The 24,942-nt window shown below is 37.7% G+C and overlaps 7 protein-coding genes and 2 non-coding genes across 12 annotated transcripts; 7 read left to right on the forward strand and 2 right to left on the reverse strand.

Annotated features, from left to right (window-relative positions):
- The first annotated feature begins 1,454 nt into the window (after window positions 1-1,454).
- LOC111010692 (uncharacterized) lies at window positions 1,455-5,216 on the forward strand. The gene is made up of 3 exons (XM_022284199.2): window positions 1,455-2,331; window positions 2,574-2,921; window positions 3,011-5,216. The coding sequence occupies exons 1-3, from the start codon at window positions 1,900-1,902 to the stop codon at window positions 3,629-3,631; spliced, it is 1,401 nt and encodes a 466-aa protein (XP_022139891.1). The 5' UTR covers window positions 1,455-1,899; the 3' UTR covers window positions 3,632-5,216.
- On the forward strand, window positions 5,083-6,627 carry VEP1 (NAD(P)-binding Rossmann-fold superfamily protein). The gene is made up of 2 exons (XM_022304111.2): window positions 5,083-5,216; window positions 5,318-6,627. Exons 1-2 carry the CDS (start codon window positions 5,178-5,180, stop codon window positions 6,455-6,457), a joined length of 1,179 nt encoding a protein of 392 aa, XP_022159803.1. The 5' UTR covers window positions 5,083-5,177; the 3' UTR covers window positions 6,458-6,627.
- Window positions 6,628-6,769: 142 nt separating this feature from the next.
- Window positions 6,770-11,217, forward strand: LOC111026129 (glycine-rich protein). 3 transcript variants are annotated; one of them, XM_088119624.1, is made up of 6 exons: window positions 7,594-7,753; window positions 7,859-7,907; window positions 8,014-8,058; window positions 9,559-9,591; window positions 9,686-9,902; window positions 10,043-11,217. In XM_088119624.1, the coding sequence occupies exons 2-5, from the start codon at window positions 7,868-7,870 to the stop codon at window positions 9,859-9,861; spliced, it is 294 nt and encodes a 97-aa protein (XP_087975750.1). In that variant the 5' UTR covers window positions 7,594-7,753; window positions 7,859-7,867; the 3' UTR covers window positions 9,862-9,902; window positions 10,043-11,217. The 3 variants fall into 3 exon arrangements, with proteins under 3 accessions (XP_087975749.1, XP_022159834.1, XP_087975750.1); XM_022304142.2 differs by lacking the exon at window positions 10,043-11,217 and having other exon boundaries at window positions 7,593-7,753; window positions 9,559-9,585; window positions 9,686-10,022; XM_088119623.1 differs by lacking the exons at window positions 9,559-9,591; window positions 9,686-9,902; window positions 10,043-11,217 and adding an exon at window positions 8,200-8,472 and having other exon boundaries at window positions 6,770-7,753.
- A 351-nt stretch (window positions 11,218-11,568) lies between these two features.
- On the forward strand, window positions 11,569-12,977 carry LOC111013659 (uncharacterized protein At2g23090). The gene is made up of 3 exons (XM_022288265.2): window positions 11,569-12,227; window positions 12,434-12,474; window positions 12,713-12,977. Exons 1-3 carry the CDS (start codon window positions 12,155-12,157, stop codon window positions 12,830-12,832), a joined length of 234 nt encoding a protein of 77 aa, XP_022143957.1. The 5' UTR covers window positions 11,569-12,154; the 3' UTR covers window positions 12,833-12,977.
- Window positions 12,978-18,491: 5,514 nt separating this feature from the next.
- On the forward strand, window positions 18,492-19,659 carry LOC111008726 (small ribosomal subunit protein uS14z/uS14y/uS14x). Its single transcript, XM_022281515.2, has 3 exons — window positions 18,492-18,701; window positions 19,004-19,103; window positions 19,425-19,659. The coding sequence occupies exons 1-3, from the start codon at window positions 18,640-18,642 to the stop codon at window positions 19,431-19,433; spliced, it is 171 nt and encodes a 56-aa protein (XP_022137207.1). The 5' UTR covers window positions 18,492-18,639; the 3' UTR covers window positions 19,434-19,659.
- Window positions 19,660-20,549: 890 nt separating this feature from the next.
- On the reverse strand, window positions 20,550-20,622 carry TRNAA-CGC (transfer RNA alanine (anticodon CGC)). The gene has a single exon. It is a non-coding gene; the product is annotated as a tRNA-Ala (tRNA).
- Window positions 20,623-20,777: 155 nt separating this feature from the next.
- LOC111023285 (uncharacterized) lies at window positions 20,778-22,367 on the forward strand. The gene is made up of 3 exons (XM_022301012.2): window positions 20,778-21,123; window positions 21,647-21,720; window positions 21,809-22,367. The coding sequence occupies exons 1-3, from the start codon at window positions 21,024-21,026 to the stop codon at window positions 22,010-22,012; spliced, it is 378 nt and encodes a 125-aa protein (XP_022156704.1). The 5' UTR covers window positions 20,778-21,023; the 3' UTR covers window positions 22,013-22,367.
- Window positions 22,368-23,078: 711 nt separating this feature from the next.
- Window positions 23,079-23,151, reverse strand: TRNAA-CGC (transfer RNA alanine (anticodon CGC)). The gene has a single exon. It is a non-coding gene; the product is annotated as a tRNA-Ala (tRNA).
- A 126-nt stretch (window positions 23,152-23,277) lies between these two features.
- LOC111021399 (uncharacterized) lies at window positions 23,278-24,942 on the forward strand. Of its 2 annotated transcripts, none has more exons than XM_022299375.2 (3): window positions 23,278-23,669; window positions 24,287-24,360; window positions 24,525-24,942. In XM_022299375.2, exons 1-3 carry the CDS (start codon window positions 23,573-23,575, stop codon window positions 24,726-24,728), a joined length of 375 nt encoding a protein of 124 aa, XP_022155067.1. In that variant the 5' UTR covers window positions 23,278-23,572; the 3' UTR covers window positions 24,729-24,942. The 2 variants fall into 2 exon arrangements, with proteins under 2 accessions (XP_022155067.1, XP_022154397.1); XM_022298705.2 differs by having other exon boundaries at window positions 23,281-23,669; window positions 24,281-24,360.

Genomic DNA, 24,942 nt, shown 5'->3' on the forward strand with positions numbered 1-24,942 from the left:
CATCACATGTCACATGAGCCCTCCCCATGGCCTATGCCGCGAATAAGTTGACATTACAGAAGTGGTAAGTCATAACCCAACTTGATTTGAATAAGCTAAATGCATTTTTGTGTGTTTTGCTTTTGCATGGGTAGGGAGAGAGAAGGAAGAATCATAAGAGATGGTATTTTTGGGGAGGGGAAGTTGTGTTGTCTCGTCTCCCTCTCCCTCTCCCTCTCCCTCTCACCCCCAATGATAAAGGTGGATTTCTGAGAGGCTTCATCGTCTTTTGAGCAGCAGATGACGAAATCTGACGGCCAGGATCACATGGGCAAAGGAAAACAAAGCCAAAACCAGTTGCAGGCAGCAGATGGATTCGTTTGCGATCTCCTTGTGTTTTCTTTAAAGAAGAATACAGGTCAGGGAGATTCCACAGCTGCTGTAAAGTGCTCTACTTTGACGAAACTGCCCCTGCCCAGTTCCCAATTCCCATTTCCCACCACCCTCCTCTTTACCTACTGCCTGCCCGGCGAGACTTGCGCTGATTTTGGACTTTTGTCATCTCTCTCTCTCTAAGTAGGCCTTAGGGGCAGAAGAAGGATTGTGCAATCCAGGGATAAGTCAAGCGTTGGGTGGCAGCCAAACACTACTAGTGTGATTCCAAAAGAAAACTCCAACCAGAATTTGACAATTTTGTTGTGGAAATGGTGTGGTTCGAGTGGGTGAGAATAAAACGGCCAAACTGGACCGCAAGCCCTTGTCTTTTCCGTGATTGGCGATTTTCTTTTCGTAAACTACTGCTTCTCTCTAAGCATCATCGCCAAACACCTACTTTTCAACACAGATTTGGAACGGACGCCCCCCAAAAAAACCTTTTAGATTAAAAAACCCATCCACTCTCATTAATATGTCACAATTTGGTTTTTAGTTTAAAGTTTGGTATGATTAAGTCCGTAGCCTAAAATGTCCAATTAAAGATACAAGTATACACTATGTGTAGAAAAGTAATATTGTCAGTTTTTGTTAGGAATTAAATCATCATTTCAATAAAGGTATATGACCATGTATTTTTTAACTGATTTAAATCTCTTTCACACTAGGGTAAAAATCACTCATTATTAAAATTATTATGTGTTTATGTTCAAAAAGAAAATTATTATACGGTTTCTACTTTCTTTCTTCAATTACCCAAAAAAACTATGTTTAATCAATTGAAAATGTTAATATCGTTAATGGAAAATTGCGTTGCGCAAGCGCATGGCACGCTGATGTCCGAGGATGGACCCAGCATTAATCTGCACACTGCCCTATGATCCTTTTTTTTTTAATTTTTACTTTTTCATTTTTCCTTCCAAAATTTGGTGTTGACCAGAGGCGACTTCCCAGTGGCTTTACCGTTGCTTATAGCGCTCCTCCAACCCTATCTACGGTTTTGGGTTTTTGCTCCTCATTTCATTTCCCAAGATTCCGCAGTTAGATTTCGCCGCCCGGAGATCGGTTTAGGGCGTTTTTCTTCCTGCAAGTTTCCGACGGAGCTAGATCCTCCCCCATTGTTTCAGGCCCAAAGGCTACAGCAGGACAGAAAACAGCCGAACTGGCACACAATTGAAGAGAAAAGAGTATGACCCAGATCGTAATTATATAAAATACCCTGAATCTGATTGCAGTTTTGTTTGTATCGCGGCGATATAACCCCCAATTGTTTATCATTATTAACCTTTGAATCCCTTGTTTCCTTTTACGAAACGGCACTCTCTCTCTCTCTGTTTCTCTCTCCCCCAGTGGATTCGTAGCTGTTCCAATAGTGAGCTTTGTACTGCTTTTGTTGAACCGTTATAGTGACTTCCATCATATAGTTCTTCTACTCTCCTTGTTTGTGTTTCGTTCTTGTGTATCGGTAGTTTTGAGGAATAGTTTCGAATGGAGAGGAAACAGGGCTTCTTCTCGGCGCTCAAGGGGGAGATTGTGAGAGGACTTTCACCTGGAAGGTCAAGAGCGAAGAGTCCGGCGAGAAGTGCGTCTCCGATGTCGGGTCTACTCCGGCGGAGAAAGAGCCACCAAATGCCGCCACCGGACTTGCTGATTGAGAGATCCGGGAGCTTGAGGCCGGCGGAGGCATTGTCGCCGTTGAAGGAAGGGCCCGACGGGAACGACGGTCGGGATTCGAAGGAGGGGAAATGGGGAAACTGGATGAGAGGGCAGCTCTGCCGGGCACCTTCCGCCGTTTCGTGCTCTGCACAGAAACGATCTGATCTGAGACTGCTGCTTGGGGTTTTGGGTGCTCCGTTAGCTCCTGTTCATGTTAGCTCCGCCGAGCCTCTGCCTCACCTCGCCATTAAAGACATCCCCATTGTTAGTTCTAATTTTTCACTCTCTGAGCTAATTTATGGCATTGTGAAGTCTGGTCTTTCTTTGCGTTGTGCTGATCTCATAATGTTCCCAATTTTACTCTTTAACTCCGATCTCTGTATTTTCTCATCATTCAAGAAAACCTCGTAGATTACTCTGAGAGAGATCTTTACACGGATGTTTCATATTGTTTATACAAGATGAGATGTATGGCTGTAACTAAATGTAAAGGGATTTCCCTGCAGGAGAATTCATCTGCCCAGTATATATTGCAGCAGTACACAGCAGCCTCGGGAGGGCAGAAGCTTCAAAACTCTGTAAGCAATGCCTATGCCATGGGAAAGGTGAAAATGATAGCCTGTGAGTTTGAAACAGCCAACAAGGTCGTGAGAACCCGAAATTCCTCCAAAGATGCAGAGTCGGGTGGGTTCGTTCTGTGGCAGATGAAGCCAGATATGTGGTATGTTGAGCTAGCTCTAGGGGGTAGCAAGGTTCATGCTGGTTGCAATGGGAAGCTGGTGTGGAGGCACACACCTTGGCTCGGTGCTCACGCTGCCAAAGGGCCTGTTAGACCCCTTCGCCGTGCACTTCAGGTGACACAACTGATCTTTATTTATCTCGTTTTGCATTATCAATTTGCTTTCTCATTGAAGATTTGTTTACCAAGTTCCCTTATTCGCAGGGACTTGATCCAAAAACTACAGCAAGCATGTTTGCTAATGCAAGATGCATTGGAGAGAAGAGTGTTAATGGTGAAGATTGTTTCATCCTCAAGCTCTGTACGGATCCTTCGACATTGAAGGCTAGAAGTGAAGGACCTGCAGAGATAATCAGACACACTATGTTTGGATACTTCAGCCAGAAATCGGGGCTCCTGATACATTTAGAAGATTCACATTTGACCCGCATCCAAAACAATGGAGGTGACGCTGTCTATTGGGAAACCACAATCAATTCGTTTCTCGACGATTACCGACCAGTTGAAGGGATTATGATTGCTCACTCAGGTCGTTCTGTAGTAACCCTTTTCAGATTTGGGGAAACAGCCATGAGCCACACAAAAACCAGGATGGAAGAAGCTTGGACCATTGAGGAAGTAGCATTTAATGTCCCTGGCCTGTCTATGGATTGTTTCATTCCCCCTGCTGAACTTAGATATGCATCCATGAGCGAGGCCTGCGATTTCCCTCGAGGTCATGGCTTTAAGAATGCGATGGCAGCAGCAGCTCATCGGGCGAAAGTCGCAGCACTAGAGAAGAATCACGATAGCAAGGTCAAAGTTATCTGGAAACCAGATATCTGAAGCAGCAGCCAGCCAAACTACTCACACTGCTTTGAAAGGTAAGTGCACTATTAATAACAGTACTAACCATCTAGAAGAGGATCCGAATCCATTGTAGTAGAACTTCTGGTCTATTTTACGCGGCAAATTGTAAATAGATCAATAGTCATTTTCTCACACATTTTGTCCGGTGATCGAGTGGCTCGCTCTCCCGAACCCGGTTTCGTTCAGCCTTATTGTTTTCAAACGCAACAGAAAGATCTTGTTTAAGCATCATTCTTGTTGTTCCTGCAGTGTGATGAGTGTCACTGTTACTGAATGTAATTGGTTTTTTGTGCTCCTAGTTTTTGAAGGAGGAATGTACTGAAAGTACACAGCCTTTACTGAGAAGGAGCATTTGATCTCATTAGCAGCAGCTATGTCTTAAGTTTCAACTTGAAATAGTGGTTCGATCGGGTTGGTTCTTCTCAGAACGGTTTTTTTCCCGTCTTGTTATCCTGGTTTATTTTTGGCATGAAGGATGGTGATGTTTCAAAAGAAATCTCATCATATGAAACGTCACCATCTGATTTATATATAAGTCGATACAATACCAAGTTCAGAAAAATGAACATAAGAAAAACGTAGAAAAGTTATATTTGAAATTATAGACTTGTAAAACATAATAATTACGAACGAATTATAATTATCAGGGATGATTATATAAAAAGACGTGTACCTAATGATAAACGCATTTCTAATTCTAAGACTGGATCATTTCAACCAAAAAAAAAGAAAAGAAAATTCTATGACTGGATATTGGGTGTACACGATATCTCTTATTTCTTTTCTGTCTTCTTTTTATAAGGAAAAATAATTCATATCTCATCTCTCTTCACTGATTTGAAAACTACACAATTATTAACATTTAGGGTCTACATTTATTAATTTAAACGTTCGAAAAACAATAAGATAAGAAATTAATCTTCCAACAGTTTTGTATTGACCGAGGGAATTTGTGTTTTTAAAGATGTTGATGCTTGTTGTGTCTGTCTGTGTGTGATGTGTGATGTCTTATCTTTTATTGAAGAAAAATGTAGAACAGTAGAAATGTTGTTCTTTAGAAACTCTTTGGAAACTTTGCATTTTGTTGGAAAAATCCAATCAATAAAAAGAGAGAAAATTCAGATTAGTTAGGCTACCAAACCAAACGAATGCTTAAATTATGCACAATCAATAAAATATCTTTTTCAGAATTTTCTACATTTTGAATAAAAAACAAATAAATTGATTATTTTTTTTTTTAAATTAGAAATACTTTTCTATTGTTAAAAAACAATTTCGAAAACGTTGTAAAAAGAAAATCCTGGGCGGGCAGTGTGGCGGTTCGGGTTCAATGATTGTGCTTCCACGTTTCACCGCTCGCGTCACGGTTTGCGTTTCGTTTTGCAATCGAAAAGTCTGATCTGTAAAATCCGTTCGGTTATAAGCTTTTGAACCACTGATCGAATTCCTCAATTCAGTATTGGTTTCTTATCTTCTCCCTCTTCCCAAATTTCTCAACCTACTTCCAATTCCCCGACGGAAGATGAGCTGGTGGTGGGCCGGAGCAATTGGCGCTGCTAAGGTAATACTGATGATCCCAATTTTTTGCATCCGCGGCCGTGTTTTTGTCTCCGAAACGTCTTCCTGTTTCTCTAATCGATTTCTTTAATCCCATTTTTGCAGAAGAAATTCGAAGAAGATGAACCTCCGAGGAGCTTTGAGAGCGTCGCTTTGGTGATCGGTGTTACTGGTATCGTCGGGAATAGCCTCGCCGAGATTCTTCCTCTCGCCGACACGCCCGGCGGCCCCTGGAAGGTCTACGGCGTCGCTCGGAGGCCCAGGCCAAACTGGAACGCCGACCATCCCATCGAGTACATCCAATGCGACATCTCCGATCCGCAAGACGCAGAAGCCAAACTCTCGCAGCTCGCTGATGTGACTCATGTCTTCTATGTCACCTGGACCAATCGATCCACCGAGATCGAGAACTGCGAGGCCAACGGAAAAATGCTCCGCAATGTTTTGCGATCAGTGATTCCGAACGCAACGAATCTCCGCCATATCTCCCTTCAAACCGGTGCGAAGCACTACATTGGATCGTTCGAGAGCATCTCCGGTAAATCGACGCAGCAGCACGATCCCCCTTTCACAGAGGATTTGCCTCGATTGGAATCCCCAAATTTCTATTACGCACTAGAAGATATACTGTTCGAAGAGGTAGAGGAGAGGAAGAATCTGACATGGGCGGTGATCCGACCCAACACTATCTTCGGATTTTCCCCTTTCAGCTTGATGAACATCGTCGGAACCCTATGCGTCTACGCCGCCATATGCAAGCACGAGGGACGCCCGTTGAAATTCCCCGGCAACAGAGCGGATTGGGAGGGTTTCAGGGTGGCGTCCGACGCAGATCTGATAGCGGAGCAGCATATATGGACGGCGGTGGATCCGTACGCGAAGAACGAGGCGTTCAACTGCAACAACGGCGACGTTTTCAAGTGGAAGCATTTCTGGAAGGTGCTGGCAGAGCAGTTTAACATCGAGGATTATGGGTTCGAAGAAGAGGATGAGAGATTGTCGTTGGAGAAGACGATGAAGGAGAAAGGTTCAGTGTGGGAAGAAATTGTTAAGGAGAATCAGCTGCAGCAAACCAAAGTGGAGGAGGTGGGTACTTGGTGGTTTGCAGATTTTACTTTGAGCGGCTCAGGCATGATAGATAGTATGAACAAGAGCAAGGAGCATGGGTTCTTGGGATTCAGGAACTCCAAGAATTCATTCATTTCTTGGATTGACAAGTTTAAAGCTTACAAGATCGTGCCATGAACATGATCGGCGACTATTCTTTCTCAGCGTTCAAAATGTGAAATCTTCTTCTTTGATTTAATCCTTCCATCTGTTTGCTCTTCATTGGTGCTTCCCTGTTACTCCAACCTCTTTCGTTGGTTTCTCCATTGCTTTTGCAATAAGATTGAGCATAGAAAATGTTGGTTTAATTACACTTCTACTACTAGAGTAGCTTTAATTTTGTATTTAGTAGCTTTAATTTTACCTGTTTCAGTATTGAACCCACCTCACTCGTGACTCGAGAGGAGCAACAGAAATTTAACACTAACAATTAACAAACTATTTGTGGTTAACAAGCATTACCAATTACATTTTTTTTTCCATCATGAACACTGATGGAGTGATTTTCTAATAAAATAAAATAAATAAAAGGAATAAACAGAGAAAGCAGTGGTTGGGGTGACATTCACAACTCTAACCCGCAGAAGATTAGATTTTTTTTTTTTGTTTTCTGTATTGCTTCTCAATTATAATATTGTTTTAAAATGTAACTCAAATACATATATTTTTTTTGCTTCTGCTCCAGAAGCATTACTAATCGCTAGCTTAGTGGAAGCACATGCCTCTTAATAGAATATATGACAGTACGCTATATATTGGACAAACGCTAACTTAAACGTCAAAATACTAACACTATTTTACATGTCTATTTTTCGCTCGTTAGCTAATCGATTCCAACTTTTGCAACTTCGATCGTTTTCCAAATCAAACATAAAAGTTCAAAAAAGACTACTCGTACTACATTTTTGAGTCTTCACCATGTTAATACAATTAGATATGATTAGTGATATCTTACACCACTACTTCTCCTATTAGGCTTACATAAGTAGTGAAGGAGCGAGTGGTTTTATTTTATCGTTATTTGGTGACCTACGAGATAAACCTTCCAATGTCCTCTCTTTTGAAACAAAATTCTGGAATTTTGGATCATCGATTTGATTTTCGATTCATAATCATATTTTCTGATAAAATTTCGATTCCCAATCATATTTAAATTTTAAGATAATGATTGTAGTACTTATCAAAATTTAAGATGTAATAGGATGAAATTTAAAGTTTACGGTAATATTAGTTACCAAGTTTAGGGTAATAATTGATGTGTTTTCCAACTTTCTTTTCAACTATTTGTAAGAAACAAGTGGGCCAAAAGCCTTCGTCTAACAAAAGCCCTTCCTGCTGCCGCCGAATTCAGACTAAACTCGACTCCGTTCGCAAACCAACACAAATTGATTCATCTTCAAGTAACTCGATTCTTAATCTCTCTTTCCGCTCGGGGTAATTTTTGTTCTCTCTTATACCTTGGCTATGAATTTTCGCATCCTTTATTCTGTTCATTCTTGATCTCACTCGTTATCTGTTTCTACATTTCTGGCGCCTCAGCTGCGAGCAATGGTACTCACGAACTTCAATGGAGCTGGTGTCGGATTTGGTACCATAGATTCACTAATTTTGATTTCGTTATAGGATATTTTGTATATTCTTATTTGTTCTTGGTCTTTTTAACTGATTCTTGCTGTTATTTTCTTCCTATGGAGGTTTTGGTGTCGGTTGTGGGTTCGGCGTCGGATGGGGCTTCGGAGGTATGTAACATCGGACCACAGTTATTATTGATCGTTTCTCTCGGGCTTAGTTTAATTAATTTTTCCTGTTTTACATTGTGAGCTTGTTCCTGAATTTCCAAGATGATTTCAAACATTTTCTTCATTTGTTTTTCTAATTAGGTTGGATTTAATATATTAGCTGGTGAAGTCAGCCGAAAGAATTTGCGGGAATACTATGAAATCCATACCACGGGATGTATTGCTAGTGTTCTTTTGAAACACCAAGTATTTCGAGTTATGAATTGAAAAGAGATTTTTGTTAGGAACACAAATAGAGCTTGGTTTGTCTTTTGAAAATAACTTATGTTGTTCTTGTTAAGCAATAATTGTGATGTCTCTGTATCTCCATTATTTTGAAATGACTGCAGAACTGAGGTACATCAGTGATCTGTTTAATAGGTTATTTGCTAGGAATAAATAGAGCTTGTTATTTTGGTGAGTCGTGAATAGTGAAGATGGGGAATCCCTTTGTGATTGGTAGAGGCAGAACAATGAAATGTAAGAGGCTGGGAGGTAAAAACTCTACGAGTACGCTTATATGATTGATGAACTGGGTAGTGCTTATCTATCGCCATCGATCCTTTTGGCTATTAGGCTTACATAACCTGCACCTCAAACAAAAACACAGTTTGTCTACGTGTATTCCCAGCATCAGTTCCACTTCCAGTGGTCTGTGGGAAAAAGATTTTGGACCCATTAGCGGGTAGTTCTTGATCGCCCTATGTAGTATAGATTTGCATTCGTGCGTGTATTAGTGTATAAAATCTGCTAGTTACATTACACTAAAGGAAGTAAATAAACATATTGGTTAATAGTCTCGTTCAATTAGAGCTTTCACATCAGCAAATTTAGAGCTTCTTATCTTGACTAGTGAAAGGATTACCTTACTCGGATGGCATAATAATCTAAAGGGCCTGCTGTAAATCTTGATATTTTTAAAGTCATGGATTCAAACTATATCACCCATCTACTTTGGTTGTTTTGCACCTTACGAGTTTTTTAACAATATATGAAGAGTCAGACCGTTGTTCCACAGGTTAATTGAAAGGGTGTAAGCTCCCTTGATGCCTATAGTATAGCTATTTATAAAATAAAAAAAAAAAAATCTTAGCTAGCTAAAATCTGAGTTATGCGCCTCTTTTGTAATGTAACCATATTTTTTTGTGCTTTGGTATATTATTAGAAGTCTTGAACTCTAGGTTGGTATGAATTTAATGATCTCGCCTCGTTCTTTATAGGAAGATTTGGATTTCATTTCTTTCTAGAGGTAACAGTAATTCTATCTAGATGATCACATTTCTGGTTAGTAGTAATGTAAAAATACATAATTGAACCGAGTACTGATTATAACTCACAGATCGAATTGTATATTCCATTATTTCCCTTTAAATTCTCCAGGCACATAGTATTCATTAACATGGGAGATGTAGCTTTTCTGCCATTACATGCCTCACCTGAATAAAGATGTTTATTCTACAGGAATGCCTTTGAACTTCTTGGGCCTTGGTGCGGGTAATCAACTCAAATATTCTATACACAAATATTTTCCTTCAACACATCCATTTCATTCCGCTGAATTATTTCTTCTGTAATCCTTTTTTGGTAGGTGGGGGCTGCGGTGTTGGATTGGGACTTGGATGGGGCTTTGGTACAGCTTTCGGGAGCAAGTATCGGTCCTCGAGAATGATATTTCAGGGAATAGAATTTGACAAGAAGGATCAAAATCAAAGTTATGATAACAAGGACTCTAATGATTTATCCAGAAGTTCCAAAGAAGTTTGAGCTAGCTCTCCTCTAAATACATTCGCGAGGTTCAAACTTGTGTAAGAATTTTCTTTTTCAAAATAATTTTGAACTATTTTTAGATGGAAATGAAACATCTGTTTGTATAATTGTGCACCCAATTATATCTGATTGTATAAAATTTATCTTTCCTTTGTCAACCAATTTTTGAAAATATTAGTCAAGTTTATAAAACTTCAGAAGGGCCTCTTAACCGTAAGAAGGTCGCTCACAAGCTACGCACCAATCATCATGCCGATAGCTCTTACAACCAGAATCACCTCGCAAGCATATCATGATTTCAGAAGCCTGTCATGCGATCCCTGGTAGTCTCTATGTTTGTTCTACTGTTTTCTTACAAATATATATAGAAAATGTTGTGCTTTTTTTCCCCAGATGTGCAGTTGCATTTAGTTGGCGCAGAGCAATGACAAGAAACAATTTGGTTTCGCGGAGCCTCCTTTTCTGTCTTGTCTTCTTCAGTGATGTTCCTGACGCTGCAAATTCAAGAAAATGGAAGCTTGAAAGTGATTTGAGTACTCATGAAATGGGAAATGGCCTTGTAGAAGATACGAAGGTCAAAAGAGAGGTTCGCCTTTTAGAGCTCATGGTTGGTGGTTATGGGGGAATATCAGCTGGTGGTGGTGGCTCTGGCGCTGGGCCTGTGGGAGGCTTTGGCTCAGGTAACGGTGGTTTTGGATCTGGCGGGGAAGGAGGCGGTGGATTTGGGACGGGCACTGGTTATGGTTCGGGGGGTGGCTTTGGACCTGGCGTTGGATATGGCTCGAGTTCAGGTATTGGCTATGGTAGGCGTGGGATAGGTAGCGGTAATGGTGGCGGTGGTGAAATAGGCAGTTCAGGTGGCATGGGTGGAGGTCGAGGAGGTGGAGTATGTGGTTCAGGATGCGGCGGCGGTGGAATAGGTGGTTCAGGAGGTGGTGGAGGTGGCGGAATTGGTGGTGGTGGCGGTAGCGGAATTGGTGGTTCAGGTGGCATTGGCGGTGGCGGTGGCGGTGGCAGTGGCAGCAGCGGAACTGGTGGTTCAGGTGGCGGCGGCGGTGGAATAGGTGGTTCGGGTGGCATTGGTGGTGGCGGCACCGACGGAATAGGTGGTTCAGGTGGCATTGGTGGTGGTGGTGTGTATGGAGGTAACATGAATGGCCCATGATCGGTAAGTGAAAATGTGTGTGGGCTACGGCAACTTCATATCAAGCTTAATTACATTACGGAGACGAATAAAGATGTTTTCCCCCTTATGTTTTCATAATTGATGCCTTATTCGTAGTCTACATTTTTCATGTTAAACCCTAAATACCATATCAATATGAATTCAAAGAATCCAATCTATTCAAACCATTATCAAGCTGTCCAATGTTAAATTAGTTTTTTTAATCTGTAAAATGGGATAATCTCAAGATATTTATAGGAAAATTGACATATGTATCCTATATGAAAGATTTTTTTTTTACAGAAACTGTGAGATCTGACGAACTTTCGATATCAAAAGAAAGAGTAAAATACTTTAACTATGACTGTGTTATCTCTTGCACAAAATATTTAAATTCAAATAATGAATCGCAGCCGGCCATGAACCTGAAATATGATAAATTATCTTGTACCTTTTGGTTTCATAAAAAAACAACATTTTCCGATTCACTGGACATTGGCTGAGTTGCGAGGCTCCACCATCCATTAATATGCTATCAGCTTCCACGCCCACCAAATATTCCATATTATATTCATTATACCTATTTAACTCCAATGTTTATCCACGTTATTACACAATCAGTGCCTGCTCTGCCTCTGCCTCTCTCCTCGGTCATCACATATTCCCACTTTGCACACCAAGTGTTCGATAAAATGCCTCACTATAATAATCCGCTCTCATAAGCCTTCGATTCTGGCATCGCGCCAGGTGTTGTTGAGAGGTGGCACCGGACGGACAAACTCTACCGCTGACTCCCGACATGTGCTCACTTCAAAGGCTCAAAAGTAGAGGACGAGACAATAATGAATTTCCTTTTCCAACTTCCACGTGTGAACGAGGTGGCCAGTTTTCAAAACCACAACTCTCCCCAACTACTCCATTAATTGATTGCACTTGCACCCACCACACGGCGTCGTTTGTTATTGAATAGAATAATTTTTGTACAGTTTCTTTCCACTGCTATTTGTGCTATCATCACTGGCTCCCATTGTATCCATCGGTGAAGAAACTCCTACATATATCCACGAAGTTCTGCAATTGGGGCTACGTGATTGATTCTGAATCTGAAAACCTTCCACTTGGGAAATGGGCGGAGGCAATGGCCAGAAGGCTAGAATGGCTCGGGAGAGGAACATGGAGAAACAAAAGTCCTCCAGAGGTAATTTGATTTAATTAATTAACCTGCCACTCAAACCTCTCTGTTTGGTTTATGACCCACCAAATTTAGCTCCTAGCTTATTTCCACATCAAGGATTGTAGCTAAAAAGATAATTACTTCAATTTTTATTGTTTTTCTTCATTTGGGGGGGAAGATGATGATTTCCCTTTATAAAGTTTTAGAGTTGATTGGAATAATTTCCACAGGAAGTCAGCTGGAAACAAACAAGAAAGCCATGACAATACAGGTAATCCTGAGTCTAAATCTTAATTATGTTCTGATTTCTTTTGTAATCTTTGTAACTTGAAAGATTCAATCATACTATGCGCTGAAACTATGTTACACCTACACGTCAACTTTTGGTTAACAAATTAAACAGATTTGTATGGACAAATTAAGGACTAACTCAGTATATTTAGTGTAGAATGAGTTAGAAATTGCAGTGTTTTGGATCTTGAAAGTGGGTTTATTGTGAATTGTTGCAGTGCAAGGTATGCATGCAGACGTTTATATGTACAACTACAGAGGTGAAGTGCAGAGAACATGCAGAAGCAAGGCACCCGAAATCTGAATTATATGCCTGTTTTCCCCATCTTAAGAAATGATCCCTAAACTTTATCCCCCCTCTTCTCTTTTTGCACTATTAATACCATAATAGAATCTACTAAAAAAGATTCAATGTTTCCACTCTGTTGGCTATGATTTTAATTTAAATATCAGAAATGGAGTCAATGAGATGTTATTCATGTTTGCTTGGGAGTTTTCTTAGTTCATTGGATGGGATTTAAACCAACCTTGGAAACGCTTCGCGAGTTATAATAATATTACTCCTTAGAAATTAAGAATTTTTCTGTTCTTGGCAGAGAGCGACCTTAGGCTCAAGGGTTAATATAAATTTATGGCTACCTTTTAAAGTAATTGAGATAGAAGTATTATTGTTAGAGTAATTGGGATAAAAATGAAATTGAAAAATTGAAGGGTAAATAATCACTTAATATTTTAAAACTATAAAGCATAAGGATTAAAATGGATATTTACAAATATATATACACTTTAACAATATATATATATAGGAACTAAAATAATATTCATTAAAAAGGATTAAAATGGATGTTTACCTACAGAAAAGTAAAAAATATACAGGAACTAAAATAATATACTAAAAGAATATTCATTAAAACGAAAAAAAAATATAGGAACTAAAGAGTAATATAGAAAAAAAAAATTTGAGCTAAAAATAGTACCTAAATTAAAATAGACGGAAAAAAAAAAGAAAAAAATATAGGAACTACAGAGTAGTATAGAAAAATTTTCTTTAAAGTTAAAAATAGTACATAAATTAAAATATAGACGTTTTAAAACTAAAAAAAAAGTAGTATAGATTCTTTTTATTAGTACATAAATTAAAATAGACTTTTTAAAACTACCCTAATTAAAATGTGATCATAATAAACAAAATTTAAAAGTGTATTAAAATGAGATCATAAATTAAAATAGACTTTTTAAAAATATCCTAATTAAAATGGGATCAAAATAAAAAAATTTAAAAAAATGTATTAAAATGAGATCTTAGTACACGAATGATTAAGGTATAGTGTAGTACCAAAGAAAATCCAAATGATGGGTTTGATTATTCTAAAAGATTTTTTTAGTATAAAAAATGTGAGCATACACACTTGTTAAAGTAAACCATAAAAAGATCACATTAGATAAGGTCCTTTATAAATGACTTTAGATCGTAAAATGTACAATTAGGTCAACCTTCATTTTCATTATTTTAAGCTCACAATTGAGATTCAATGTTAAAATGAATTTTAGGTTAATCCGATATACATCGAAGAAATAAATAATTGCAAATAAAAACAAAATATCCTGAGTGCCACGTAGCTGCATTTTCCTGATTCCACGAGGACCAAGGCGGGCCCACTCTAGAGAGCGTGAAGTTCACGCCAAGGCTTGATTAGCGTCCTGAAAGAGAGCATCATGGCCACGCGCCTCCACTTCTAACTGAACGAAGAGTACGTGTGGTCCACGAATCGATAGAAGTCTGATCAACCAATGAGAAAATCCCACGTGGAGAGAAAAAATGCCCAAAAAGAGGCCGTCGTGATCAACGCAACGGTCGCATTGGAATCGGTGAGAAGCCGATCTCGAGATACGACTTGTGGCACTCGTTGATCGGATCGGCCGGAAAATCGGTTAATTTATCGAATTACGCCCCCACTGTTCCCAAGAAGCTTCTTTAGAGGAGGGAGACGAAGAGAGTACGTTTCGCCAAGTTTCTATCCACGAATCTTTTATGCTCTCTGTTCTCTTTTTCTTCGATTCTGTTTTCGTGTTTTCAAAGTTTGAATCGAACTTATGGCGTTTTTTTTTTCTTTTGTGTGCATTCAGGTGAATTTTCTGGTTGTTCACATCTGAGATCTCAGTGTCTCGTCTCTCTTTTGATCTCTTCTCTCGCTGGAGTTGAAGAAGCAAGAGCACTACAAAATGGAATGGTGGAGCAGGATGACTACTCCGCTGCGAAGCTTTTGCTGCAGCGTCGCCTCTCGTCTCGGATTCCGCAAACGCGGTGAGTGAGTTGTTTCTTATGTAAATTTCTCGTCTATTCCAAACTTTGATGGTTTCGTGTTGATTAAAATGGCTTAATTGCTCATAAATCAATGTTGACGGTTCGAATTTCAAATTGATTGATGATGACTGTAATTAATAATTAGAATTGGTGCCAATGGGAATGTGATGATGGTATGATTTTCACTGAGAAATTCAATTGAATACTGAATTTGTGGAAATGGAGCAGGGCTACTGAAACTTGGGCGAGATGTTAGGGCTTGCGAATACGAGGACGTGCACGTGATGTGGGAGATGCTGAGGAGGAACGAATCAGAGCTCGGTGAATTCCCAGAAATACGTCGAAAGAGGAGATCCTTATGGAACATCTTTGGGTGGGCTCGATCCGCTCCATGTATTGGCACCAGGTTCTGAAGAAGCATATGTCTTAAACTCACTCACAATCGGCATACTGTTCTTGGTAAATCCAACACCATGAATTTGGGTCATATGGAAACCAGGTAATAAAGAGATTTGAAAACAATCATCTACATATATATATAAATCAGCTAAAGACGTCACTTCCATGTTAGAAACTAGCGCTATACGTAGAAAATTCACTGATTACCATGTTTACTCCAATCTTGACCGCTCTCTTCTCTCCTTGTTTCCTTATCTATGAAATAATAATTCAACTAGATTTGGGTGTATGCCTCATATAATTTCATGTTATGCATATATATATATATATATATTTTGTTTACGGATCCTCTGCCTTCCATTTCTTCTTCTTCTTCTTCTTCTCCTTCTTCTTCTCAACTCCTGAGTAGAGCTAGCTGACAGTGACAAACATTGATTGTTTGTTATTCTGGGTTTGTGTAAGTCTACAATTTTATTTCGTGCAAGCATTACTTTGAAGAGAATAATTGTTTATAATTTACCAATTGAAACTGAAACACCCAATTTAGAGTGGCGCATTCTTCTTTCCCAAACAGAATTTGTGTTGGATATTGTATTGGGTCTATATCAAAACATTCTGTGGCTTGATCCAAACTTGTTGTAATTGAAATCTAGAAGGTGAAGGGAATTGTTTTAAAGGAGTAGGACCCTGGCGTTGCGGTGGAGAGACGATAGTACCAGTAGCCATAATTTATTTTCAATCACACGTTTGTATAATGTTTGTGGTGTCGCATCGCAGACTCGTCGACGTTTTCTATGCTGTAGCAGTAGCTGTATGATGGAATCGGGATTCAGTACCACATGCAATTTTCTAAGAAAACTACCATTTTCGGCCCTTCGCAGTTTGGCTAAACTCCGATTACAATAATTATTGATAATAATGCGTTTTGCCCCTGTCATGTGATGTTCTTACAAGCAAAATGTATAATATAATATATTTTACTAATTAATTTCTTAATTCCCGTCCCCACATTTTGAACTTAAAAAAAAAAATGAGTGCACTAAATTAGCAAGTTTGAATTTGGTTTATGTTTTAAAAAAGGTTTAATTTAGTTTTAGTTTCCATGATTTGGATTTAGGCTAAATTTGATTTATATGGCCAGTCTCATAGTTTCAAAAGTTTTGTACCAATTTTTTATTTGGGTTTTCTATTTGGATGTGTGTTAGTGGAGTGTATTAAAATTTATAGGAAAAAGAGTGAGTATTTTTAGATGTTAAAATACAATTTAGGAAAAATTTGTAATATATAATTAAACCATAGGAATCAAATTTATAGGACCGAATTAGAATTAAAACCAAAGTTATATTTAACTAAACCCTAGTGATCAAGTTGATAGGACCGACATTAAAATTAAAATCTAAGTTATAAGGATCAAATTGAAATGAACTAAATTTTAAATTTTAAACTAGGGACCAAAATTAGAAGGATGAAATTTGTGATTTCTAAAAATACTTTGCTATTTTTTTAACCAACTGCCATTTTGAGTTGAAACATATAAAACTAAAATAACGTCCATATGTATAAAAAAAAAGTCCATAAAATTGAAATTAAATCAAAATTTTTATTTATTAAAACATAACAAATTTTGAATTAAAAATAACTTATTTGCTTTTTATAAAATAATCTTTGGACCATTCCTCATTTCATCTAAAGCTCAAATTACCTCGCTGTTTTACCATGGTTAAAATGCAGAGAACATGAGCATAATTAAAAAAAGGTCTTGATCCCTACCTTATAATACCTACATATTTATAAAAAGAAAAAGAAACTGTAAAGATGTTATTCCATTAAAATTTATTACATATGTCATAAAAAAATTATTAATCATAGACAAACTTTTGAAACATGTCATTCCAATAAGTATCTCAGGCATTTAGAATAAGAAAAGTCACCAAGTTTCTAATATCTTTGGAAAATATATATTATATTTATGGCATCTAGTAAAACTAAAAAAATATTGCTTCTATCAGTCACCCCCAGCCCGGGGCAGGGTTGTGCTTTATGGGATAAAACGGTGCGTTGTAGGGGCATTTATTGGATTTTTTTTCTTTATAATATTACTTATTATCTTGAGAAATTTGAATATATGACACCTCCCTACGACATTCTTTTGAAAAAACCTAATTTGTGGCCACACCTCCTCTTCTATTTAACTTCTTCAATTTTCTATCTTTGAAAAATTTCATTTTTGATATATTAAATTTTCACCTATTTATTCTATCAAATTCTAAACTCACGTTTTACCTATGGTTTGAACTCCAAAACAAACAAACTTCATGTTATTTTCACTTTTGAAAAGTTAGGTATGTTACACTTTCAACATTTTTACTTTAAAATTGTTGAAATTATTTGAAATATTTCCCCATCAATATATTAAGCTGGAACGAAGTTCTTAGAAAAAAAACGTGGTTCAGATTGTTGTCTTGGATCAATATCCGGTCCGGAATTGAATAATTCAATCTCGCATTCAATTCCGGTGCAATTTGGTTCGGGACATGATCCGGGACACATTTTGGACTAATCTCGAACCAAGATTGGTCCGAGACATCTCCCGGACCAAGATTGGTCCAGGATGAAGCAAAATTTTTATTTTATTTTATTTTTTTTGTTAACCATTTTTTTATCTCACCTAGTTTTATTCGATTTGCAGGATTGAGTACGAGATTGAATATGGAAAACGATTCTTCTATTTTCGATATCTAGAACCCTACAATCTACCGTAAAACAAATTGGTTGCTTCAGATAGTGTCAAAAATGGAAACCTAACACTAAAAACGAAAATTTTCGAAGATTCGAGCCAATAACCTCGCTTCCTCCGAGATCCAAGACAACGATGATGTTCGTTGGTGATGGTGGATGCAAAACATTGGAATAGATGGAATAGAATGTTCACTGTGGATGGAGGGAGACGAAGGGTCCAAGAATAGGGAGGAAATGGATGAGACGAATGGTCCGAGAATATAGGTTTAAGGTTTTATTTTTGGGAATGTAGGAAGAGGAAAGATTCGAGAATCAAGATGGAAAAATGTGGAATTTGAAACATGAGGATAATAGAGTAATTTCACTCCTACAAAATTTGAAAGGATCCTGAATAAGAGTGACTAGGGTGACTGGAGTCGCAACAATTATGGGAGGAATCGTATATTCAAATTTCGCATAATGCTTATTCTTAAACATATTACTTATTATTAATAAGTAATATTAATAATATTAATAATATTACTTATTATTAATAATAAACAATATTAGAAGGGAAAAATGTCCCAGTCGTATTGGTATCCGCTGCTGTGTATCAACGCTTCAGCCCTCTCTAGGGCTCATTGATTCTTTCAGTTCAGCGAAGCGGCTGTCAGAGCTGCTCCAAACGGTTTCTAGGGCATCGATCGATCAACCAAGAAGACGATGGGACATTCAAACGTGTGGAATTCACATCCAAAGAACTACGGACCCGGTTCTCGGACTTGGTATGTCTTCTCCTCTATCTCAATTTTGCATCTTCACCCGAATATGCCCCTCTTCACATTGGATTTTGATTATGAACCATGTTCAACGGCTGCCCTTTTAACTGTTCATGTAATTGAGATCTTATTGGCTCGGATTTCAGAGGAATTCGTTTAATTACCGTCGCGTTCGGCACAGATTACATGGTTCTCATAAGCAGAAACGAAATCGAAAAAATTAAGCTGATTTTCGAATGTGGCTGTATGCCGGTTTCCAATGAACTATTAATCTCCATCTTAACATCTGTGAGCTTGTTATTTGCCAGCCGAGTCTGCGGGAACCCCCATGGATTGATCCGCAAGTATGGTCTGATGTGCTGTAGGCAGTGCTTCCGTAGTAACGCCAAAGAAATTGGCTTCATTAAGGTAATTTAATTTCTTATATCCACCACCAACTTATTCACAGGGCATAGCTTCATAGAATCATATTGATAATTTCATTATTTGGTGGCCCTGCAGCAATCTACTTTTCTCTTCGCTTTGTTGCAGAGGTTATCCATAAATGTTTATTTTTGAAATCTTTGCATTCGCCATTCTGTGACATATTGGTCATGATTTTCTGATGCTGAATGGCTATAGCAACAAAACAAAATGTTGTATACTCTTTAACGATCAATTCTCTTAGTATCAGGATACAAATATATCAATTCATATGGGTGTGCTTAAATTTATGAACTTGTCTTGCAGTACCGCTGAAAATGGAGGTCTTGTCTCCTGAGGTTGTGGAGATGAGCATGCTAGAGTTATCTGCTTCTTCTTGGTGTGGGCCATTTATTATCCAAGTAAATTATCAAAAGACTTCTGTTGCACTTTACTGCCAATCTGCGTCTGTAGTGGGATTGTTTGAGCCTGATTCAGGCTTACAAATCATGTCTACACTTTTGAGTTAGTGGAATCAAAGAATATGTTTGAAGTTTCTGCAGTGGCTGTAGCAGAATGCAGCTGTGGTTATATTGTTTTATTGGCTCTTTTATGGCTGTAGTTCATCTTATTCAATATTTAAATGTTAATATTTGAAAAGTTGGTTCTGAAAATGGGCTTTTAATAGATTGGTTTATCTAACAACACGTGATGGATTGTTGAGTCGAAGATGGATTATAATAGAAATTCTTTTTATAAGTGAATATTTAGTTCAGCAGTTTGTTTGCTGAAAACGAACTCTGGAATTTCCGAATCAGAGATGTGAAGGGGAAGATGATATTTTTGGTACTAGTTACGGGCAATATGGCGATTAAAATCATATTTTAATTTCCATTCAGATAGCAGAAAAATTTGTATGCAATGCTCAACATAGTCGTCAAACTAAATAATAGGTTAATGGGTTTTGCTTCATAATTAAATTTAACATGCATCATTTTAATTTTAGTTTGATTAGGATTTACTACTTTTTTGAAATTTTAAACAATTTATAATTTCATGTGGACTGTAGCAACGACTAGTTCAGAAGTTAAGAATCATATTTTATTTTGAAGAGATTGTAATATATAGAGGCTCTTTTAAACAATGAATTGATAAAGGTAAAAAACCTGCCATAATTGGTCTCTAACTTTTTTTTTTTGAAAAGAAATTGATCCCTAACTTAATTGTTAGACTTTCATTCTTAAAAAAAAAACCAATGGATGTGCTGAGCAGTGAACTCGAAAACCAGCAGAAATAATTTATGACAACTTAAAACTAGAAAATATGAATTTCGCAAAACGATGAGTTGCTTCCAAAACGCATGAAGAAAATAAATACTGTAGAGCTTTAATTAATTGAGCTCAACACCTAAATCAATACGGAAGAAAACAAAAAGTGTTAATAAAATAAATTTGGAGGTGCGGGGAATCGAACCCCGTGCCTCTCGCATGCGAAGCGAGCGCTCTACCATATGAGCTACACCCCCGATGATTTGTTGATCTTTACATTATTATATATTCGTAAAAAATCATGAGAAGTGGCGCATGGCTCGCATTCCAACGCTTGGTCGTGCATTTAAATTTGTTTTGTTCGACACCGCCGCGACATTAACTCCACACCCTGTAGTCCGACCATCCATGCCAAGTGACATGACACCATAAATTCAATTGCCATTAAAAAACTCTTCTTGTTTCTTCTATTCTTCACTTCCCGACACAAATATTATGTCAAAATATCTCCATTGTTCTTCCCTCAAGCAGTTTTGAAGGGCGAAAAGAGTGTTTGGAAGAGGGTCCTTTTTCCTTTCTTCTGGGTATCTTCTCCTTTGGAGTGTGGCGTCTTGGACTGATCTTCTTGGTCCACATTATTTGTGGGCATTTCGACATTATGAAGCTTTTTAGGTTTTCGTCGGTTATACTTTTTGTGCTCCACACATCTTTATTGGTTCTCTACTTTTCCAGCAATATCAATGCCTCCTCAAATTCGGGTAAATTTGTACAATCACATCCACTTGCTTATTTGTTTGTTTCTACGAAATGTTCGTAGCTCATGCCTCTGTTCTTTACAGTAAAAACCTCAAAATTCCCTGTTCTGTGCTTAGTTTTACCCGATGATGTTGTTGTGTTGACTTCAATCTGACTGCATTTGATCAAAGTTGGTCTCAAATGTATTTGTTTTATTATATTTGCATCCCTACTTTTGATTGTATTTGCATTGTATTTGCATCCCTACTTTTGATACTTCTACTATATTCTTTTTAATGCTTTTAAGCTGATACACTATATTCTCTTCTTGTTTCCATTTCAATAATCTCTTTCATTTGGTTTGCCACTGACCACTACCATTTTTAAGCTCTTTCTATTAGTTCTGAACTTATTAGCCTTTTCTTCCTCAAGCATTGAACTTCTGGGTTGTTTTACATACTTGAACTATTAGTTAAAATATGTTTTCTTTTACTACAAGTGTAACTCTACATATTACTGATATGTCTTTCTTGATTGCAATTGCAGACATGGCTCCGAACCACCGCCATCTCGAGTCGAATGAACGTTTATCCGCATCACCATTAAACAGGAAGCTGAAGGTTCTTGCTTTCTAATGGCTTCAAATCCCAACAACATCTTGAGATTAGATGCAACCTTCTATAACTGATATTTGTTTTTGGTTTTCAGTTGCAGGACAAGCAACATAGTAGCCCAATGAGGAGGAACACACACACGGGTGATGTAAATCTTTACGACTACCGCCCCGTTGATCCAGTTCCAAGCTCAAAGAGATCCATAAAACATGGTCCAATTGAGCATGGCTCTCCTCTGATACCCTACATTCCAAATCCTTCACCTTCCCCTCAACATCAGCCGGGCGGTTATGTGTAGAGAGCAGAAGCCATTCTCTCTTCTACTTATTTTGTATGAGCTTAGATTGTTAGCTACGTTTAACCATTGTTGTCTCTCTACTACAACGTAGATAGTCGTGCCTCGAGAATTTTTCGTGCCCGTCATGTATCTTGTAAACAACTTCCAAAATGAAGTAGGAGAATGGTGTTTAAGAGAAGAATGTATTTGTAGAACATGTCTACTATGAGAGTTGTTTTTGGAGCTTAAGAAATCTATATGGATGACCAGTGAGCCCTTTGTTGGTAGAGAGCTTTCTGCACATATTTCCAATTAAAGGATTGAACTAGTTTCTATTTTTGTAACTTAAAATGTACCATTTGATAAGTATACCTCTTATCTACGAAAGTACTCTAGAATATTACCATTTGTGTTAAAGGTACTAAATATCATTTTAAAAGTTTCAATATTATTATTCACCTTTCCTAAATATTCCAAAAATACCATTTGAGTAAACCTCTCTTAATATTTTGAACGAAAAGTCGATGTTGCAAAATCTGGAATGATGTAGCAATTAATATCTCATGTTTGTCCTAAAAGTTTTCTTTCTAATTGTCAAAGAGAGTTTGCTTCTCCATTGTCTACCGAATTCTGCATTAATCTCTTTTTTATCTAGACAAACTTCCACGTAATTATTTAACTTTTCATCCAAAAAAAATCTATTTTTGAAATGTTTATGAAAGTTCAGAAGTAGTATTGAAACTTTTAAAAAAGATACAAGTATTTGGTGAAATAAGGGGCAAAATTATCTATGGTGAAAATTAGAAAGAAATTTTTAAAATTTCATCTATAATTTTGAAAAAAAAAATATAAAACGAACCAAGAGGTGCAATTGTCCTCTTCTTTTCTTCCTCCAAAATAGATGTTATTTTATAAGTTTAGTCTTGAAATGAACATTAAATTGATTGATTTTTTTTTTGGTAGAAAAATACGTATGAAGTATGAACTACGGCGATATGAGAGAATTTCAGTAATAAATTAATTTGGTTTTGCACACAATTTTGGCCATCCGTCTACGAAGAAAATGAAGAGAAGAAACGACAAAAAGTGGAGGTGCGGGGAATCGAACCCCGTGCCTCTCGCATGCGAAGCGAGCGCTCTACCATATGAGCTACACCCCCGACGTTGTGCGTTATCTTATTTGTTTATATATATAGTTTGTCTTTGTGACTATCTGACAGCTCGCATTCCCATTCTCTGCCATGTTAGATTAGTTAATTTTACGCAGTTTCTGCAAACGCGAAGCGGACATTAACTCCTCCACAGCCTGTAGCCAATGCAGATGATTTGATAGCAATGCATTGTCGTTCTCCTGATTTATCAGCTTCTGATCGAAATAAATGCCAATCCACACTTCCACTGTTGTTCTTGTTTTAAAGGCCTCATGGACGAGCAGTTTTCAAGGGCTTCTCCGGCTAAGAATCCTTGGAAGAGGGTTTTTTTCCTTCCTTTTTTTACTGGATACACTCTCATTTTCGAGTCTGCGAGTTGGACTGATTTTGAGTCTTGTCCGCATTTTTGTCTGCATTTGCACATTGCATTATGAAGCTTTCTGGGTTTTGGGTTTTGTTTTTCTTGCTCCAGATGTCTTTATTGCTGCTTTTCTTTCCAAGCTATATTAATGCCTCTCCCAGCTCGGGTAAATTGGAAATTAATGTTTGCTTAATCACATTTTTAGTTCTTTATTTGCTTATTGATAACGATGGTCCTGCCCCCTGTTCTCTGCTCTGTTTCATCTGATGGCATTGTCATTTTTATTTGAATCTTCTGACTACATTTTAAATTAGTAACTTCCAAACTGTCTTTCTATTTGACCCCTTTGTGTTTGGGGGATCTCAGTGATTACTTCTTGTAATGGGGTCTTTTCATACTACAGTTACTGGGATTCTTTGGTTTTTTTTCATGCTAAAATTAAAGCAACTAAGTCATGTTTAGCCCTTTCACCAGCAACTAAGTCACGTTTCAATAATCAAGCGGCACATCAATTTATCTTTAATAATGTTGGTATGCTTATGTTAATTAAGGAAGTCTGCAGGTTCGATGATACATTTAAGTAGAAGTAGCCTCATCTTCCATCTGGGTTTGCCCCTGGCACAGCCATTGTCAAGTTCTTTTAAGAATCATAAACCTTTTTCTTCCTCATGCATTGAGCAATAAATTACAAATTGAGTAATTTTGCATGTCTGAATTGTGTACATACTGATCTACTGCAATTGCATGTTGATTTTGATGTACTTTTCTTGATTGTAGTTGCAGATATGGCTCTGAACCACCGCCATCTTGAGCCAAATGAATCTTTTTCTGCCATTCCATTAAACAGGAAGCTGAAGGTACTTGTTTTCTCAAGACTTCAATTCCAACCATTAATTTTTTACCTATGTCACCATCGTTAGAAAAGAACATAGTTTCTCCCTAACTAATAGCTTCATGATTAATGAGATTGGTTACAAATGTCCATAATGAATGGAATTGAAATCTGTCTTTTGGTTTCCAGTTTCAGAATGATGAATATGATAGCCCGAGAAGAAACAAGGTTCACCAAGGTGATCTAAATCTTGATGACTACCATCCCATTGATCCAGTTCCAAGTTCAAAGACATCGGTAAAACCCGGGCCGATAGAGCACGGCACTCCTCTCCTGCCTCATATTCCAAATCCTCCACCTCCTGATCAACCTCAGCCGGGGGATTTCGTGTAGGGATCAGAAATCTCTCTCTTCTACATGTCTTAAATAATCTGAGTTTGTTCCTCATGGAAACAAACCCAACTTTTTTTATCCCGTCTCTCTTCTATTATGTAAGAAAGCTGCCTTGAGTATTGGTATTAGTATTATGTATCCTTTAAATGATCTCTCTTCTATTATCTACCAAAACAAGGCAATGAGAACCAATGTATTTGATGATATTTCCTTC

Source organism: Momordica charantia, assembly GCF_013281855.1.
Source record: "Momordica charantia cultivar OHB3-1 chromosome 11 unlocalized genomic scaffold, Mcharantia_2.0 BLBB01000011.1, whole genome shotgun sequence".
Classification (NCBI taxonomy): Eukaryota; Viridiplantae; Streptophyta; class Magnoliopsida; order Cucurbitales; family Cucurbitaceae; genus Momordica; species Momordica charantia.

Coding starts and splice junctions, on each gene's coding strand:
- LOC111010692 (XM_022284199.2), top strand. CDS start 1,900: ATGGAGAGGAAACAGGGCTTCTTCTCGGCGCTCAAGGGGGAGATTGTG. Junction 2,332..2,573: donor CCATTAAAGACATCCCCATT/GTTAGTTCTAAT, acceptor ATTTCCCTGCAG/GAGAATTCATCTGCCCAGTA. Junction 2,922..3,010: donor CCCTTCGCCGTGCACTTCAG/GTGACACAACTG, acceptor CCTTATTCGCAG/GGACTTGATCCAAAAACTAC.
- VEP1 (XM_022304111.2), top strand. CDS start 5,178: ATGAGCTGGTGGTGGGCCGGAGCAATTGGCGCTGCTAAG. Junction 5,217..5,317: donor GAGCAATTGGCGCTGCTAAG/GTAATACTGATG, acceptor CCATTTTTGCAG/AAGAAATTCGAAGAAGATGA.
- LOC111026129 (XM_088119623.1), top strand. CDS start 7,575: ATGTGTTTTCCAACTTTCTTTTCAACTATTTGTAAGAAACAAGTGGGC. Junction 7,754..7,858: donor AATCTCTCTTTCCGCTCGGG/GTAATTTTTGTT, acceptor CTGGCGCCTCAG/CTGCGAGCAATGGTACTCAC. Junction 8,059..8,199: donor CGTCGGATGGGGCTTCGGAG/GTATGTAACATC, acceptor TTTTCTAATTAG/GTTGGATTTAATATATTAGC.
- LOC111013659 (XM_022288265.2), top strand. CDS start 12,155: ATGGGCGGAGGCAATGGCCAGAAGGCTAGAATGGCTCGGGAGAGGAAC. Junction 12,228..12,433: donor GAAACAAAAGTCCTCCAGAG/GTAATTTGATTT, acceptor TAATTTCCACAG/GAAGTCAGCTGGAAACAAAC. Junction 12,475..12,712: donor AGAAAGCCATGACAATACAG/GTAATCCTGAGT, acceptor GAATTGTTGCAG/TGCAAGGTATGCATGCAGAC.
- LOC111008726 (XM_022281515.2), top strand. CDS start 18,640: ATGGGACATTCAAACGTGTGGAATTCACATCCAAAGAACTACGGACCC. Junction 18,702..19,003: donor GGACCCGGTTCTCGGACTTG/GTATGTCTTCTC, acceptor GTTATTTGCCAG/CCGAGTCTGCGGGAACCCCC.
- LOC111023285 (XM_022301012.2), top strand. CDS start 21,024: ATGAAGCTTTTTAGGTTTTCGTCGGTTATACTTTTTGTGCTCCACACA. Junction 21,124..21,646: donor CAATGCCTCCTCAAATTCGG/GTAAATTTGTAC, acceptor TTGCAATTGCAG/ACATGGCTCCGAACCACCGC. Junction 21,721..21,808: donor CATTAAACAGGAAGCTGAAG/GTTCTTGCTTTC, acceptor TTTGGTTTTCAG/TTGCAGGACAAGCAACATAG.
- LOC111021399 (XM_022298705.2), top strand. CDS start 23,573: ATGAAGCTTTCTGGGTTTTGGGTTTTGTTTTTCTTGCTCCAGATGTCT. Junction 23,670..24,280: donor TAATGCCTCTCCCAGCTCGG/GTAAATTGGAAA, acceptor TCTTGATTGTAG/TTGCAGATATGGCTCTGAAC. Junction 24,361..24,524: donor CATTAAACAGGAAGCTGAAG/GTACTTGTTTTC, acceptor TTTGGTTTCCAG/TTTCAGAATGATGAATATGA.